General features: G+C 36.0%; 1 protein-coding gene across 1 annotated transcript in view; it reads right to left on the bottom strand.

Moving 5' to 3' along the window:
* The window catches only part of LOC108977136 (GATA zinc finger domain-containing protein 4), a gene marked incomplete at its 3' end in the record, with an annotated part of 59550 nt that overhangs the window by 10716 nt on the left and 32839 nt on the right, over window positions 1-15995 (bottom strand). Inside the window, exon 5 of the mRNA XM_018946705.1 lies at window positions 14077-14505. Within this exon, the coding sequence (XP_018802250.1) occupies window positions 14077-14505 (429 nt within the window). The remainder of the gene's footprint in view (window positions 1-14076; window positions 14506-15995) is intronic.

Raw genomic sequence — 15995 nt, 5'->3', positions numbered from 1 at the left:
CGCGACTTGGCACTCACGTCACTGTTGACAGTCATAGCTTTGAAGTTGTAGATAACTTCGTCTATCTTGGAACCAGCGTAAACACCACTAACAATGTCAGCTTAGATATCCAACGCAGGATAACTCTTGCCAACAGGTGCTACTTCGGACTGAGTACGCAATTGAGAAGCAAAGTCCTCTCTCGACAAACAAAAACCAAACCCTATAAGTCACTCATAGTTCCCGTCCTGCTATATAGTGCAGAGGCTTGGACGATGTCAACAACGGATGAGTCGACGTTTCGAGTTTTCAGGAGAAAAGTTGTGCGAAAGATTTCTGGTCCTTTGCGCGTTGGCCACGGCGAATATCGCATTCGATGGAACGATGAGCTGTACGAGATATACGACGACATTGATATAGTTTAGCGAATTAAAAGACAGCGGCTACGCTGGCTAGGTCATGTTGTCCGGACGAAAACACTCCAGCTCTGAAAGTATTCGACGCAGTACTCGCCGGGGAAACAGAGGAAGAGGAAGACCTCCACTCCATTGGAAGGACCAGGTGGAGAAGGACCTGGCTCTACTTGGAATATCTAATTGGCGCCACGTAGCGAAAAGAAGAAACGACTGGCGCGCTGTTGTTGACTCGGCTATAATCGCGTAAGCGATGACTACGCTAATCAAGAAGAAGATACTTAACAGGTTGATATATTAAATTTGGTGCGAAGCGTCCCAAGAAGATCAAGTTCGCCGGAAGAAATCCTTGATAGGTTTCGTATTTCTTGTGCTTTCCTCTCATTTTGGTGCATCAATACAAAAAACAAAATACTCATTACAAGAAGAATAATATTTAACACTATGACTCTGGATCCACTTCAATATGTAAAATCAATACAAACTTTATGTAAAATCAATACAAACTTCAATCCAAGGTTTGAATTATTTTCTTTCTTTTTTTTCACATGGCACAAAAACAAATTTTTTCTAAGATCTGAAGAAATGATTGTCTACATTTAGACACAAATTTTGAAGTCATATTTCATAGTTGAACGCATCACTTATTTCCCGTTCACTATCAAGCCACGTCGTTTCAAATATAGCACTTTCAGTTACGGATCTTATTGGATCTATCTCTGAATCCGCCACTGGTTATCTCATTTGAGGATGATTTTATTATAATTTTCGGGAATTAAAATAAGATTATAAAACTACTATCGTATTGTAAAGCTAAACCATGAGACTTGGACAGCAGAAGGTATCCCATGGGTAACCGACACCTGGATCAGATGACACCACATGCGAGTCACATCTCAGGAGACGTCAACTGACGGCATGCAGTTGTGCACCACATCGCATGATCAGCCAGTACGTGGCCAAAACAGCAGACTCGGCATATTTTGAGTCTGTTGGAATGTACGGTAGTCCCAATAATTGGGACAGACTCGAGTTGCTGATCTGATGGCAGAGTCAGTTTGATTCTTGCTACAGTACAGACCGGAACATTACATTTTATAACTGGCATAGTCGTAACAAAAGAACCAAACAACTATATAAGCAGCAGTAGCAGCAACACTAACAAAAAACAACTGTATAAGCAGCAGTAGCAGCAACACTAACAAAAAACAACTGTATAAGCAGCAGTAGCAGCAACACTAAAAAAAAAAATAATAACTGTACAAGCAGCAGAAACAGGCAGCTATAGCAACAATTACTGTTCACATACATATGTTCACATCTCGGTTCAATCCCCATTTGGAGTTTTTATTATATTTAATTCACAATTAATTTAAAACTTTTACATAAAAGAAACTTAATTTAATACAATTTATAATGTTCAAACATTTATATAAAAACTTATTTAAATTTAATTGAAGTCTCTGCAATTCTACGCTACTGTTCGAATATTGTTCAAATTAAATATATGCATGTATGTAACTTTTGTTCAAAAATGCAAATTACCACAAGTGAAATTAAATTAAAGTGAACAAAATTTTTGTTTATGAAAAACATGAGGAAATAGTGCTGAAACGTGGTGTTGCGGCAAATAATTATTGAAAAGGACAAAATTTACATCTTACATAATCATTACAAGAAAAAAACTATTTGTGCTTAATGATTAAAATTCAATATTGTAATATATGTACAACTTTAAAGGCATATATTTCAAAATTTTAGGATCGGCAATTTTATAACATTTAATCCTCCAGAAAATTGGGACACATACAAAATAAGATTAAAGCAGCACTTTAGGCCAAAAAAGGACCAAATAACTTTGACCAACGACATCGCTAACCTTAGGGTGGGAAGTATCGGGGAACTTGGTAAGAAAACTAAAGAAATAATGGATAATATTACCGAATATTGTGCTTTGAGTGAAACGGGCGGTATGATGAAAGAAATATTTTCTTATCCAAAGGGTAAAGAACAGTCACTTTCGCCTATATGATACAGAATATAATGACAGGGGAAGACATGTCAAATACGATCCACAATTTCAGGGCTGGACGATGGAAATTTAAATCCATTATTTTTAGCAAGAAACAGAAATTTAAACCAATTTGCTCAGAAGGCAAGATATTTTAATAGTAACCGAAATCAAAATAATCAAAGAATAAACAACCTTAGGAGACAAAATATTAGCGATCAAAACAATGATCATTACTATGCACAAAATAATTCGGAACGATACTTCCAATGAAACACCAACTTTTCAGGGCAAAATAATTATCAGCAGAGACAAACTAATTATCGAACAGGTTCAGGCCAACATACAAATCAATATCGTAATATTAATAATAACGATTATGGTAATTCAGCATGACGATCTGTAGAACGGCACTCGGCAAACAAGACGTTCAAATGGCCAAACACCCATGGATTTTGATGCTGTGAGAAAGACAGAGGAAACGAATAAAAACGAGGAACTTTTTACCAATTAGCCTCGGAGAATCAAAATAAAATATTAATTTCATTTACCCTGTTAAAAAAAATGGTGTTCATTGGTAGACCCAACCTCTACCATTAGTATTATGAAAAAATCAAGCTTCGAACATTATAAGTTACCGGTTCTAGAAAAAAATAAAACAATAATTAGTATACGGAATGGTGAAATAAAAGCGTCTAACGAAAGAGTTAAGACAGCAGATTTTCTATCTGGCTTCTCTCGAGCTCAGCTGTGTAATTTCGAGTAAATTTGTTTAATTTTCATTTTAAAACTGTAGTGAAAATTTTTGAATTAAGTGATTCGTAAAGATAAGTATCTCTGTGCTATTTTTCTATTAAAGCATTTGAAATTTACTTAAATTGTGTGTTTGTAATTTTAGTTTATTCCACCGAGTCACTTTCAATTTGCTTTTGTTGCTATATTCTTAAATAGTGCAATTGTTGGTGCTAACTTATATTGCTTATCTAAATTTTTTTCTTGTTTTTATTCGTTTTCCATCTTCGTTCACAGCACTTTGCGAGTTTCTTACTTTTCGTGCATCGCAGTGCATCTCAAACTGCTCGTGCTCTGATGAGGAGACCACTGCATCTTCCTTAAAAAGAATGCCTCCACCCAATATTGACCTCATCAGTCTTCCTTCCCCTTGTCCATAAGGAGAGAAGGTTTCGTCTGCTCAGAATACAGAGAAAGCTGTTACTGAGCATAGTAAGCGAAAACTTTCTCAGGATCCGCCTCCAAATAACTGTAAGTCAGGTAATAAAAATTTAATTGTAATACCGCGGAAAAAGGCAATTTTTGTCTCGAGACTTGCTGCGGATACCACAATCGATGATATAAAAAGTTATATCTCGTTGAAATTAAAAACGGGAGATACAGACATCTGTAAATTTAATTTCAAATACAACAGGGATATTTCGTCGTTTAAGATCGACGTTTCCGCTGAAAATTTTCAATTGATAATTGACAACTCATTCTGGCCATCTGGGGTCTTTGTGCGCGAATTCGAGCACAAACGTGATAAGCCTCCTGTAGTTATCACTAAAATGCCAAGAAATAACGTGGATACAAAAAACTAATTAATTATTAATTCGCTGATTGTTTATTATCAAAATGTTAGCGGTCTTAATAAAAACTTACTGATTTGTATTTAAATAGAATTCATTGTAACTTTAAATCATTGCTTTCTCAGAAATTTGCCTAAAGCCTCATATTTTTGATAATGAAATATACAACAGCGAATTCGAAGTCTTTAGATATGACTGGCTTAACAGAAAAGGAGGTGGTCTTGTTTGCTGTTAATTCTTCAATTCTATCTGAAGAAGTCGATGTTCCGCATGCAGACTTCATAGAATTTAAGTGCATTCGTATTTGCGCTAATAGTGGCCATATATACTTAACTCTATCTTATATACAGCCTCACTCGGACATATCTGTATATATGCAACATGCTTCATTAATAAATCATGTTTTCTCAATGGCTGATAATACTGATTCCATGATTGTTTTTGAAGATTTCAATTTACCGTGCGTATCATGGAAATCTATTTATGATTACACCATTCCTATTAATACTCGCTTATGTTTTAAGGAGTTCTTAAATGAAATGTCGAAGTTGGGTCATAATTAAATTAATTTAATTTCAAACGAGTTTGGTAAGTTCTTAGATCTAGTTTATGTTGATAATGTTTCAATGTTCTCTGTTGTCCGATGTGATGCTTTGGTTCGGCCAGAAACGCGTTCATCCTGCTTTGGAAATTAACATCGATACCATAGCCAACTTTGCTCATAATAATACACAAAACCTTTGTTTTCGATTCAACTTTGCCAAAGCTAATTTTAATAAGATTAATTACGAACTTTCTAAAGTAACTTGGCCAGATTACAGTGGCAATATTGAATTTAGTGCTTCCCACTTTAATGAAACTATTTTAAACCTATTTGATAAATATGTTCCGAAGTGTGTTGTTACTCAAACAATGAGTTCTAATTTATGGTTTTCGAAAAATTATGTAAATTAAAAAATAGAAAATCTCGTGCTTCTAAACTTTAAAAAAAAACTGGTTTAGTTGCTGACCATTCAAAATATTCTAAATTGCGTCGACAATTTGCTCAACTTAACAATATATATTATAATAATTATATAAATAAAGTAAAAAATAATATTATACGTACTCCAAAATTGTTCTATGATTTCGTCAACTCCTAACGCAGGATTTCTAATTTTCCGTCCGCAATGAAATATAAGTTCCTAATATGTTCGCTGAAATTTGTTTTTTTTTTTGAAAGTTTCCAAAAAATGTTCCGCATCAGCACAAGTTATGTCCGATTTCKGTCATTAATGCACCTACCATTTCCGAAGCAGACGTCTTATATCAGTTAAATATGTTAGAACAATCATASAATTATGGCCCAGATATGATTTCCTCATGCTTTCTTAAGAAATGTGCCAAATATATAATACCAACCCCTAACAAAACTATTTAAYTCATCTCTTAGGCAAGGCTTATTTCCATCTATATGGAARCAGTCATTTATAATTCCTTTACATAAGAGTGGATTTAGGTCGTTTATTGAAAACTATAGGGGAATAGCAAAGTTTTCTGCAATACCTAAACTTTTTGAAGCAATTATAACACACGACATAACCTTCCGGATCTCTCCACTAATTTCTTGTTCTCAGCACGGTTTTCGTAAAGGGAAATCTAACAATAACTAATTTGATTGAATTTGTATCACATATGTATATCAACGGGCTTTAGGGAGAATGAAAATACTGATGTTAAATACATAGATTTTAGTAATGCTTTTGACAAAGTAAACCATTCAATTCTTTTGAATAAACTTGATCTACGTTTGCAACCAATATTTCTAAAATTGGTTGCTTTTTCTGACATAATCAATGTTCCTTCAGGCGTTCCTCAAGGTAGCCATCTTGGTCCAATTCTGTTTTTATTATTTATTATTGACATATCATCTGTTGTTAAGTTTTCAAAAGTTTTATTAAATGCTGACGATGTAAAACTTTTTAAAACGTATATTTCCAACAGCGAAAGATGTTAGTTGCAAACAGACTTAAACAACATAGTTTCTTGGTGTGATAGATATGACACGTCATTGAACCTTAAAATATGCAAAAGGATGTGCTTTTCACGTACAGCTGCAGACCCTACTTCATACGCAATACAAAACTTTAGGTTGGAGCAAGTATGCAGTTTTGTTGATCTGGGAGTAATCATGGACCCCAAACTCAATTTTAATCTTTTTAAAGGTAAAGCCGCTCTTAATTTTGTTAAACGTTGGTCTAAAGAATTTAGAGATCCACTTACAGCAAAAATTCTTTTTAAATCTCTGGTGAGGCCTATATTAGACTATGCTTCTGTGGTATCTAGCCCTAGTTACCAAGTCCATTCAGATAATTTAGAGTCCGTTCAAAAAGGATTTAAATCATTTGCATTGAGATTCCAGTTTATTATTTCTTGTAAAGCTAATGAATGGGTCAGTCTGTAGCCCATCTCTCTTATATGATATTAATTCTAAAGTTCCCGCTCGCTCTACCAGGCAGTTTAGGCCCTAGCTTTTAAAATTATCTAGAGCGAATTTTGAGTTAAGCGAACCATTCCGCCGTATATGTCATGATTTCAATTTTCATTCCAGCACAGTTGATCTAACAGACTCACTCTTTACCATTAAAAAATTATTTTATCAACTCTTAACAAGTAACATTTAAAAATTATAAACTTTAATCTAATTCTTAATTTTGGCTGTTGAAATGTTCTATTTCTGTAGCTGAGCAGCTAAAGATCGCAACGCTTAAGACTCTCTTACCTTTTATGACTCGGCTAAATGCGCTCGTTCGCGGATTGCGCTCCTCGCGTCGGTAGGGCGGGACGAGGGTAATCATTGGATATTATTATGTCCACTCGAAATTATATACCCTCACAATGATAGGATGAGACGGTTGAAAATAGGTTTTGAAAAACCGTACGATCTTCTACCAGGAAACGAGTTTATGTTTAATAATTTTAATATAATCGATACTGAAAACGAAGAAATTGAGCTTAAAAATGGTGTAAAAATTCCGATTTATTCAAAAGCTATCCAAGATCAAGTATATGCATTGGAAGAAAGTAAAATGCAAAATAGTCAATTGGATCATTAGAAGCAAATGAACGAAAGGAAGATAAAAATTGCTGAAGAAGTATGAAAAATTAATGTATGAAAAAGGAGATGCCTTGACAAACACAAAAACGGTGGTCCACGAAATAAGAACCACCACAAACCAGAAAATCAATTCAAAAATATATAGGTTACATCCGAAACAGGAGGAAGAAGCCATAAGGCAAATTAGGAAGCTAGAAATACAAGGTATAATTCGGAAAAGTAGGAGTAAATATAGTTCACCTATTATCATACATAGTACCAAAAAAATGTGAATAAAAATGTGATAAATATCCTTTGCCAAACATTGATGGAAACTTGGACAAGTTGGGCAAGGCGCAGTACTGTAGCACTCTTGATCTAGCCAAAGGTTACCATCAAATTTTAACGGAAAAAAGGATATTGAAAAAACAGCTTTTGTATCTCCGTTGGCATTATTATTCATTTCAACGACTAATGAATGACAGATTAAAAGAATAAATATTTATGCAAATAAGATATCTGTCGTTTATTTAAACGACGTATTAATCTTTTCAACGTCATTAGAGGAAGAAATTAGAGAAAATTTTTTCAAACTTAAAGGAACATAATTTGAAAATTCAAGTCGATAAATGTAGTTTTCTAATGAGGGAAACAAAATTTTTGGGGCATACCTTAACAAAAGAGGGGATTGGGCCAAATCAGGACAAGATAGCAGCAATACAAAATTTGAAAATTTCTAGAACTGAAAAACAACTGCAAGAGTTCAATTATGAAATGGAATACCAGAAAGGGAAAACTATTGTAGTCGATTTTTTGAGCCGAATCGAAAACTCTCCAAAAATCGGCGAAAGTAATGACAAAGAATTCAGTTTAGAAATGTTAGATAGGAAACATTCCGCAGAAGAGGAACTATGAGAATACTTCTTCATAAAAGAAGAACTGTCAACAAGTATAAGACCCAAATTATAATAACAAATAATACATGGAAGAAGGGTAATCCAGATCAGCCCATTTGACACAGAGAAAATATTGAAAAATGTTTTCCTAAGACATATTGACAGGATCAAATTGGGTATTTTTTCCGAAGTGGAGGAGGCCGACTATCACAAAATTCAACTATTAGTTATAAGCACGTTTTCTTGCAATAGGAAGCTGCAATTCATAAAATGTACAAAAAGAGCAACAGAAATTATGCAAGAAGTTATGAGTCAATGCACAGCGGAATAAACCAGAATTACAGTACACTTAAGCTTACAGCTAATTATAATCAGTTGCGGAAAACGCAAGCAAATTAAATATGACAGGAAACCGATAAAGCCGAAGTTTAAACTAACAGAGACACCTTCAGATAAAAATGAAATAATGCATGTCGACATTTTTCATTTTAAAAAGCAGTCATTTGTCACAGTAATTGATAAACTTACAAAATTTGCAGCAGCATTATTATAACTAACAGAAATTTCAGAGCAAATAATAGAACATTTCACGAAATTTGGGAAACCAGTTGATTCAGCTCTTAAATACAGAAGGAGTCGAAGTACACTTAACAAAACCAAACTTCCATACAGGTAATGCAGACATTGAGAGGCTGCACTCAACCTTGTTTGAAAAACTTACAGGAATTGAGGATCCAAGCCTCTCAGTAGAAATGAGGATAGAGATCATTATAGGTAACTATAATGAGCGCTATTACTCAACCATAAAATGTACAACCAATAACGCAAGAAATAATATAGATCCGACCATTTTAAAAAACACAATAGACCCGAAGATACAACTCATAATACACAATAGAAATAAATACAGAGCGCACTAAAAAGAACTGAGAACGATGGAACCGATGAAAAACTTATAAAAGAGTAAAACACAAGGACGAACCATATTTCTGAATCACCCTTTACACATTATGGCATAAGTACCTCATTAATTATAATAATAGTAATAAGTATAGTTATTGTTAATATTTACTTATGTAAACAAAAAAATTAAAGAAAAAGTTTGAAAATTATAAATTAAAGAAGTCAGGAGACTTCTCAGAGTGGCAACTTAAGATATTACAAATATAAAATATTTAAATTATTAGAACAGATTTTTTTTTTAGCAAATTACAAAATAACGTAAAGGCTTGTACAGCCATTAATAAAATAAACCTAAAAATTTTCAAATCATCACCTTAAATGAGAACTCTTCATCTTTATAACGCAAAACAACTCTGCGATTCATCTCAAAGGAATCTCCAGAAACAGTAAAGTCAAAAATAAATTTAAACCAAAAAATTGTCGTTTAAAGGAACCCTACGACTTTATAACACAATGCAACTCTGCGACCTCACAATAACGGGACCCTATGAATAGCCTACCTCAAGTACTCCAATTGTGAATGAATATCTCGATAACCACTATCACCACCACTTCCATCAAGCAAACAACAATATCCAAAAACAACTTTTTTATACCGATTTTGCTTACAAGGCACCACAAAATGCATCGAACACAAAATTCAGGTCAACTAGCAGTATTTAGAAGTATGCAGTACCAAAACCCGCAATATACTTGTGTAGTAGAACAATCATGGGAATATTATTGGTGGTCGAAAAAGTCTCGTATTTTATCAATAGATGTCGTTGCAGTCGTATATCACATTGCGTAATACTAAGTAGTGTTGAAAAGGTGAAATTTTAAGCTTCATTTAACCAAAAAACTTTTAAATTCGGTGAAGTTGAAAAAGAGTTACAGATATTCATAAATGAGTACAAATAATAAAGAATTTCATTGGATTTTGAAATTTTTGTATAAAAAGGGAAGACTGCCACCTGAGCACCTCGAGATGCACCTCGCTCTCGTCGACCTATCGTTGAAAATATCGATGAAATTATGGAAAAGATTAAGGAACTTAAAATTCATCATCAAACAACTTTGAATCATTTAAAAAAGGCTGGCTACAAAAAGAAGCTCTATTTTTGGGTACCACACGAATTGTCTTTTCATTTTTTTCAAGGACATTGACAAAGATAGAACAAAACTACGCAAAAATTGAAAAAGAATTCTTAGCCATCTTATGGAAAAATTTTTTCTGTTGTTCAAACAGTGTAAAAATCATCTCAAACCACCAACCTTCAATACGCAGCAATAGAAAAAGTATTAATAGATTGACACGATGCAAATCAACATTAGAATAATATTATTATGGAATTAAACACAACGTGATAGCAGATGCCGAAATCAACAAATAAACTCCACGACAGCAACAAAATAGCGACGAAAGTACCGCACAATTACTTATTACTACCTTATCATTATTGCCTTACACTGACGCATACATTAATGCATTTAAGAACCAAATTTTCATTTCCTTAGGAGCAACCTAGATTTTACAGAAGAAAGTCTCACTATACTTTCAAAGATGTCGGAATCCTTCCGTGACAAATTTTATAAAAACTGAAGACAGCATCTTAGGAAAAATCCAAACCATTTATCAAATTAATTTTACTACTAAAGAAATCATATTTCTTCAATTTTTTTTTTTTTGTTAAAATTATTGAAGGTTGAAAATTAGATAACGATAAAGTTGTAAGATTATTTTCTCATAAATTACTGGAAATTAATCGGTGATATTTTGTGAAGTCAAAGCAAAATGTTCGTGCTACATTATATATATTTTTTCACGATCCACTTGTTAAAATAATAATATTTTACATAATTTTTTGTTCAACAATTGAAATTTTTCATGTGTTCTTCACGCTAAAAAATGAAATTGAAAAGTATGTGACACACGTGGAAAATATTCACCTTTAATAATCTGCAAAAAATTGTTCATTCATACCATTTCAAAGATATTGAATTTTGTATGCCCCAACCACTGGTAAAAAGAACGATCGTTGCGCAATGCGCTTATGCTCTTCTTGTGGCACAGATGTCGGGAGCTTACGAGCGCACTGCGCAACGGTGGCTGTGCCATACGTTATGTCAGGCGCTGGGTTTGGGACCCGCCACGTAACAAACACCCCCAATGAAAAATAACAACCAGTCTCGGATGACAGACCTCTTTTTTGACCACTACGATTTGAGGGAATGAACCTGGAATATCCGGTTCCTTAATTAGGAAGGTGCCTCTGCCCAGTGATGTTCTCGTTAGAGTGAAGGCTGACATCACCGCCGTCCAAGAAATACGATGGACGGGACACTGAGATGAGTAGGTCCTTGTGGTATTTACTACAGTGACTATATAAATGAGCCCATATTCGGTGTGGCTTTCGTGGTGGGAGACTCCGTCATCTAGTACTATCATTCACTCCGGTGGATGAACGTATAGCCACAATCCCCATCAAAGCGAAGTTCTTCCACGCCCCGACGGACGAGAAGGACGATGTGATCAAAGATGCTTTCTATGAGCGCTTGGAGTGCACTTATGAGAGCTGGCCCCGCCACGATGTCAAAATCGTGCTTGTCGACATTTACGCCAGGGTGGACACAGAAAGTATCTTTGGCACAACAGCCGGTAAATTCACCCCACACGAGGAAACATCCCCAAATGGGCTGATCGACTTCGTAGGGGCCCGAAATATGTTATCTTTAGTTCTAGATTCCAGCACAAGAAAATACATCAAGCTACTTGGCTGTTTCCGGATCAAAAGCTACCAGCCAGATCCATCATGTTATGATAGACGGAAAACACGTCTCCAGTGTTTTAGATGTGCGTGCGCTCCGAGGTCTTAACATCGCCTCGGACCAATATCTTGCTGCAGCCAAAATTTGCACCCGCCCCTGTCAAGCAAAAAACACCCGTCAAAAAACTCAAGGAAGGTTCGACGTCGAGAAGCTGCAATCACAACAGATAGCCGAACGATTTTCTGTTCGACTCGCACCCTTGTTCTCTGAGAGCACTCGTCAACAACTCGGTATAAGAGAGCTGTGGGACGGCATTTCAAACTCCTTACGTACAGCTGCAACTTAAATCATTGGCTCTCGGAAAATGCAAAAGAACAGCTAGTACAACGAAGAGTGCCGTGACGTACCGGAAAGAAAATAGATTGCCTACCTCGAAACGTTACGATCGATCACCACACGTGCGGGATGGAATAGATACCAAGAGCTGAAGAAGGGAGCAAGACACATTTGATGAGAAAAAAAGAGAGAGGCTGAAATGCGTGAGTATGAAGATCTTGACAAGCTAGCCGACAGGTGTAATGCTGGAAATTCTACAAAAAAACTACGGCGGCTAACCGAAGGTTTCAATACCGGAGCATAGTCTTGTAGAACCTAAGGAGGTGATCTAGTAACCGGTGCTCAGAGCATACTAAAATTATGGGGGGAACCCTTCCGTAGCCCGCTGAATGGCAGTGAATGCTAAACACCAGGAGCGAATCCGACTCCATTCCATTGCCCGACCATGAAGAAGTTCCAATAGATATCACTCGTCTGAAGAACAACAAAGCGGCGAGGGCTGATGGATTGCTGGCCGATCTATTCAAACAAGGCGGCGAAGAACTGATAAGGGGAATGCATCAGCTTCTTTGTAAAATATGGTCGGACGAAAGCATGCCCAACGATTGGAATTTAAGTGTGCTATGCCCAATCCTCAAAAAAAGAGACCCCACAATCTGCGCCAACTACCGTGGGATAAGCCTCCTCAATATTGTATATAAGTTTCTATCGAGCGTATTGTGTGAAAGATTAAAGCCCACCATCAACAAACTGATTGGACCTTATCAGTGTGGCTTTAGACCTGGCAAATAAACAACTTTCCAGATATTCAGCATGCGCCAAATCTTGGAAAAAAGCATGAAAAGAGAATTGACCCAGACCACTTTTTCGTCCAAGCTGCCGTTAACAGTATGGAAAGGAGCCTTTATACCGCGATGTCTGAATTTGGTATCCCCGTAAAACTAACACGAATGTGTTAACTAACACACTAAAAGCTCCGTCGTGATCGGGAAGTACTTCTCCAAACCGTTCGGTACCAAACGAGGTTTCAGACAAGGCGATTCTCTTTCGTATGACTTCTTCAACCTTCTTCTGGAGAAAATAATTTGAGCTACAGGACTAAACCGAAAAGGTACAATCTTATATAAGAGTGTACAACTATTGACGTATGCCGATGATATTGACATCATTGTCTTTAACAGCAGCGCGGTTAGATCTGCTTTCTCCAGAGTGGGTAAGGCAGCGAAGGAAATGAGTCTAGTGATCGAGGGCAAGACGTAATATCTCCTTTCATAAAAAAAAACAGTCGTCGAACTCGACTTCGAAGTCGTAGATAATTTCGTCTATTTAGGAACCAGCATCAACAACAACGTCAGCCTCGAAATCCAGCGCAGAATATCTCTTGTAAACAGGTGCTACTTCTTACTAAGTAGTCAATTGAGAAGTAAAGTCCTCTCTAGACGAACAAAAACAAAACTCTACAAGTCACTCATTATTCCCGATCTCCTATATGGTGCAGAGCCATAGACAATGACAACAACTGATGAGTCAATGTTGCGAGTTTTCGAGAGAAAGCAGAGGAAGAGAAAGACCTCCACTCCGTTGGAAAGACCAGGTGGAGAGGACCTTGCTTCGCTTGGAATCTCCAATTGGCGCCTCCTTGCAAAAAGAAGAAGAAACGACTGGCGCGCTGTTGTTAACTCGGTTATAATCGCGTAAGCGGTTTCCATGCTAGTAAAGAAGTGCGGTTTAGGAAAAATTTACATGCAACTTATTACATGGTGGGGCCTCTTCCACTTTTCAAAATTTTAATAATTACTCCCGTAACGCACCAATTGTGTAATATAAAAGAAATACTTGTCGAACTTTCTGAAATAATAGAGCAAGTTTTCGAATTTAGCATTTACGAATACAGGTACATATGTTCAAAAAGAATATATCAGCAAAGCGATCATGGATGGAAGAATTCTATTTCAATATATAAAGGGAGTGTGTTCGTAAGCAAGATAAAGTTAGTATTTTTGGTAATTTCTATAAATTATTAATGTTTTAAATATAACTTGAAATGTATGTAACTGTATGGTATACTTGCTTTTGACCATTGGTGATCTCTTTAAGAACGGCTGCACGTGCGGCTAGCTCTTCTGCCCTGCGCTGTTGTGTCAGTTCCTTGGCGCGCTCCGTCCAAATCAATTCTTTCAAACGTTGGAAACTTCCTTGAACGTTCACAGAGTTCGGGCTTCCACCATTACCCGCATTAGTTGCAGCATTATTAGAACCCACGTGACGATATTTTAGCGGACGACGAGAGCTACCACCGGCACCGTGATAAGAGGGCACTCCTTTCGTTTCAGCTCCATAGATGCGGGAAGACGAACCACCGAAGTTACTTCCATCAACACCGTAATGTCGCTGATGATGATCGATACTTACACGTGGAGGCATAATGGGTTCTCTGCTAATCACGCGGCCAAAAACTGGTGACCGAGATCGATCGTTGTATCGTGGCAACATACGCACTCTGTGAAAAAATATATCAAATATACTAGCAGACCCAGATACGCATTAACATTCAAAAAAATAAACTAGTGCGTAAATTTTAAACTGATTTTGGAGATGTGACACCAAGATAAAATCTAATGTTAAATTTCATTTGATATAAATTTAAATAAAAGTTTGAAACAATTAATTGATTTACAAAGTTATTAATTGATGATAGGAAACATTTAATATTATGAAAGAGGTAGGTAGGGTAAAACTTTTTTTTGTTGCTACAAAGTATAATGGTTTTGTTCATACATATACATATCGGCCGCCCGTCCGAGGATTCAGACCAATGATACGCCAAAAAACACAATTAATGAAAGAATTTTTGAAAAACGGAAGCTAAATAACCCATGTTTGCTCAAGTTTTTCCATATGCCAATATTTTACATTTTATGTGATTTTTTCGTGTTACAAATTTTCTCAAATATGTTTAAGAATCTTAGTGAACTTCAATACCTATGGTTATCTTTTTACCAAAAATATTGGTTAATTTGTGAAACATAGTAAGTATGTCATTAAAATTTTGGGGGTAATGTTTCTCTGACAGTAAAGTACTCTTAACAAAAATTGATAAGATCGGCTCTAACCCTTATATACCTAATACCTGAAACTTCCAGTCGACTTTATCGACTGAATCGACTTATCAATCGGTGAGGTTCATTAATAAAATTCATTGAGCATTTTTTGATGGTAAGAAAAACTGTAACACCAGAATATTCCGTATATCTTATAGAATAACTTCACACTCTTGGTTGGCTTTATACTGTGTAGAGCGATCAATATGTAAGAGATTTTGACAAAATGAAGTTAACGCATAATATTGGATAAACTTGAGTTGAATGCTGAAAATGTTTGGAATCATTTCACGAATTACCTCTTCCCCAATATACTACCAAAGATGATGTTCATTGTTCTAGTAGACCCTATGTGTAATACATACAGGGTGGCTAATGAAAGCCGCTACCAAAAATTAAATAACTATTTTTTCGATTTAATGAATCTGGTTAATTTTGTTTTTTATTTTGCAGATTGACTTTTACATTTAACAAAAATGGATAACTGGGACACTGAAACAAGAATTTGGATTGTCCGCCGCTATCACACACTGGAGTCCGTAGTTTCGGTTCAAAGAGAGTATAGGCGCACGTTTGGCGGCAATCGTCCTAGCAGTTGGACCATAATGAGACTTGTAACCAATTTTGCCGAGCATGGGACAGTCAACAGAGGACCTTACCATCGAAACCCTTCAGTTCGAACGGAGGAAACAATCGCTGCTGTAGCTGCTGCCATGCAAAACAATCCACCTCGACAATCCATTTCGACAAGAAATCTGCTCAAATGGGTGTAAGCAGACAGTCAATTATGCACAAAGATTTGGACTTATTCCCACAAAAAATTCAAATGGGCAACAAATTGAACGCTGCAGACTTGCCGATTCGCTTGGAATTTTGCCAGAAGATGCTT

This window comes from Bactrocera latifrons, unplaced genomic scaffold (assembly GCF_001853355.1).
Source record: "Bactrocera latifrons isolate USDA-ARS-PBARC rearing strain unplaced genomic scaffold, ASM185335v1 scaffold_840, whole genome shotgun sequence".
NCBI classification, from domain to species: domain Eukaryota; kingdom Metazoa; phylum Arthropoda; class Insecta; order Diptera; family Tephritidae; genus Bactrocera; species Bactrocera latifrons.
This window is presented reverse-complemented; position numbering and strand designations above follow the sequence as displayed.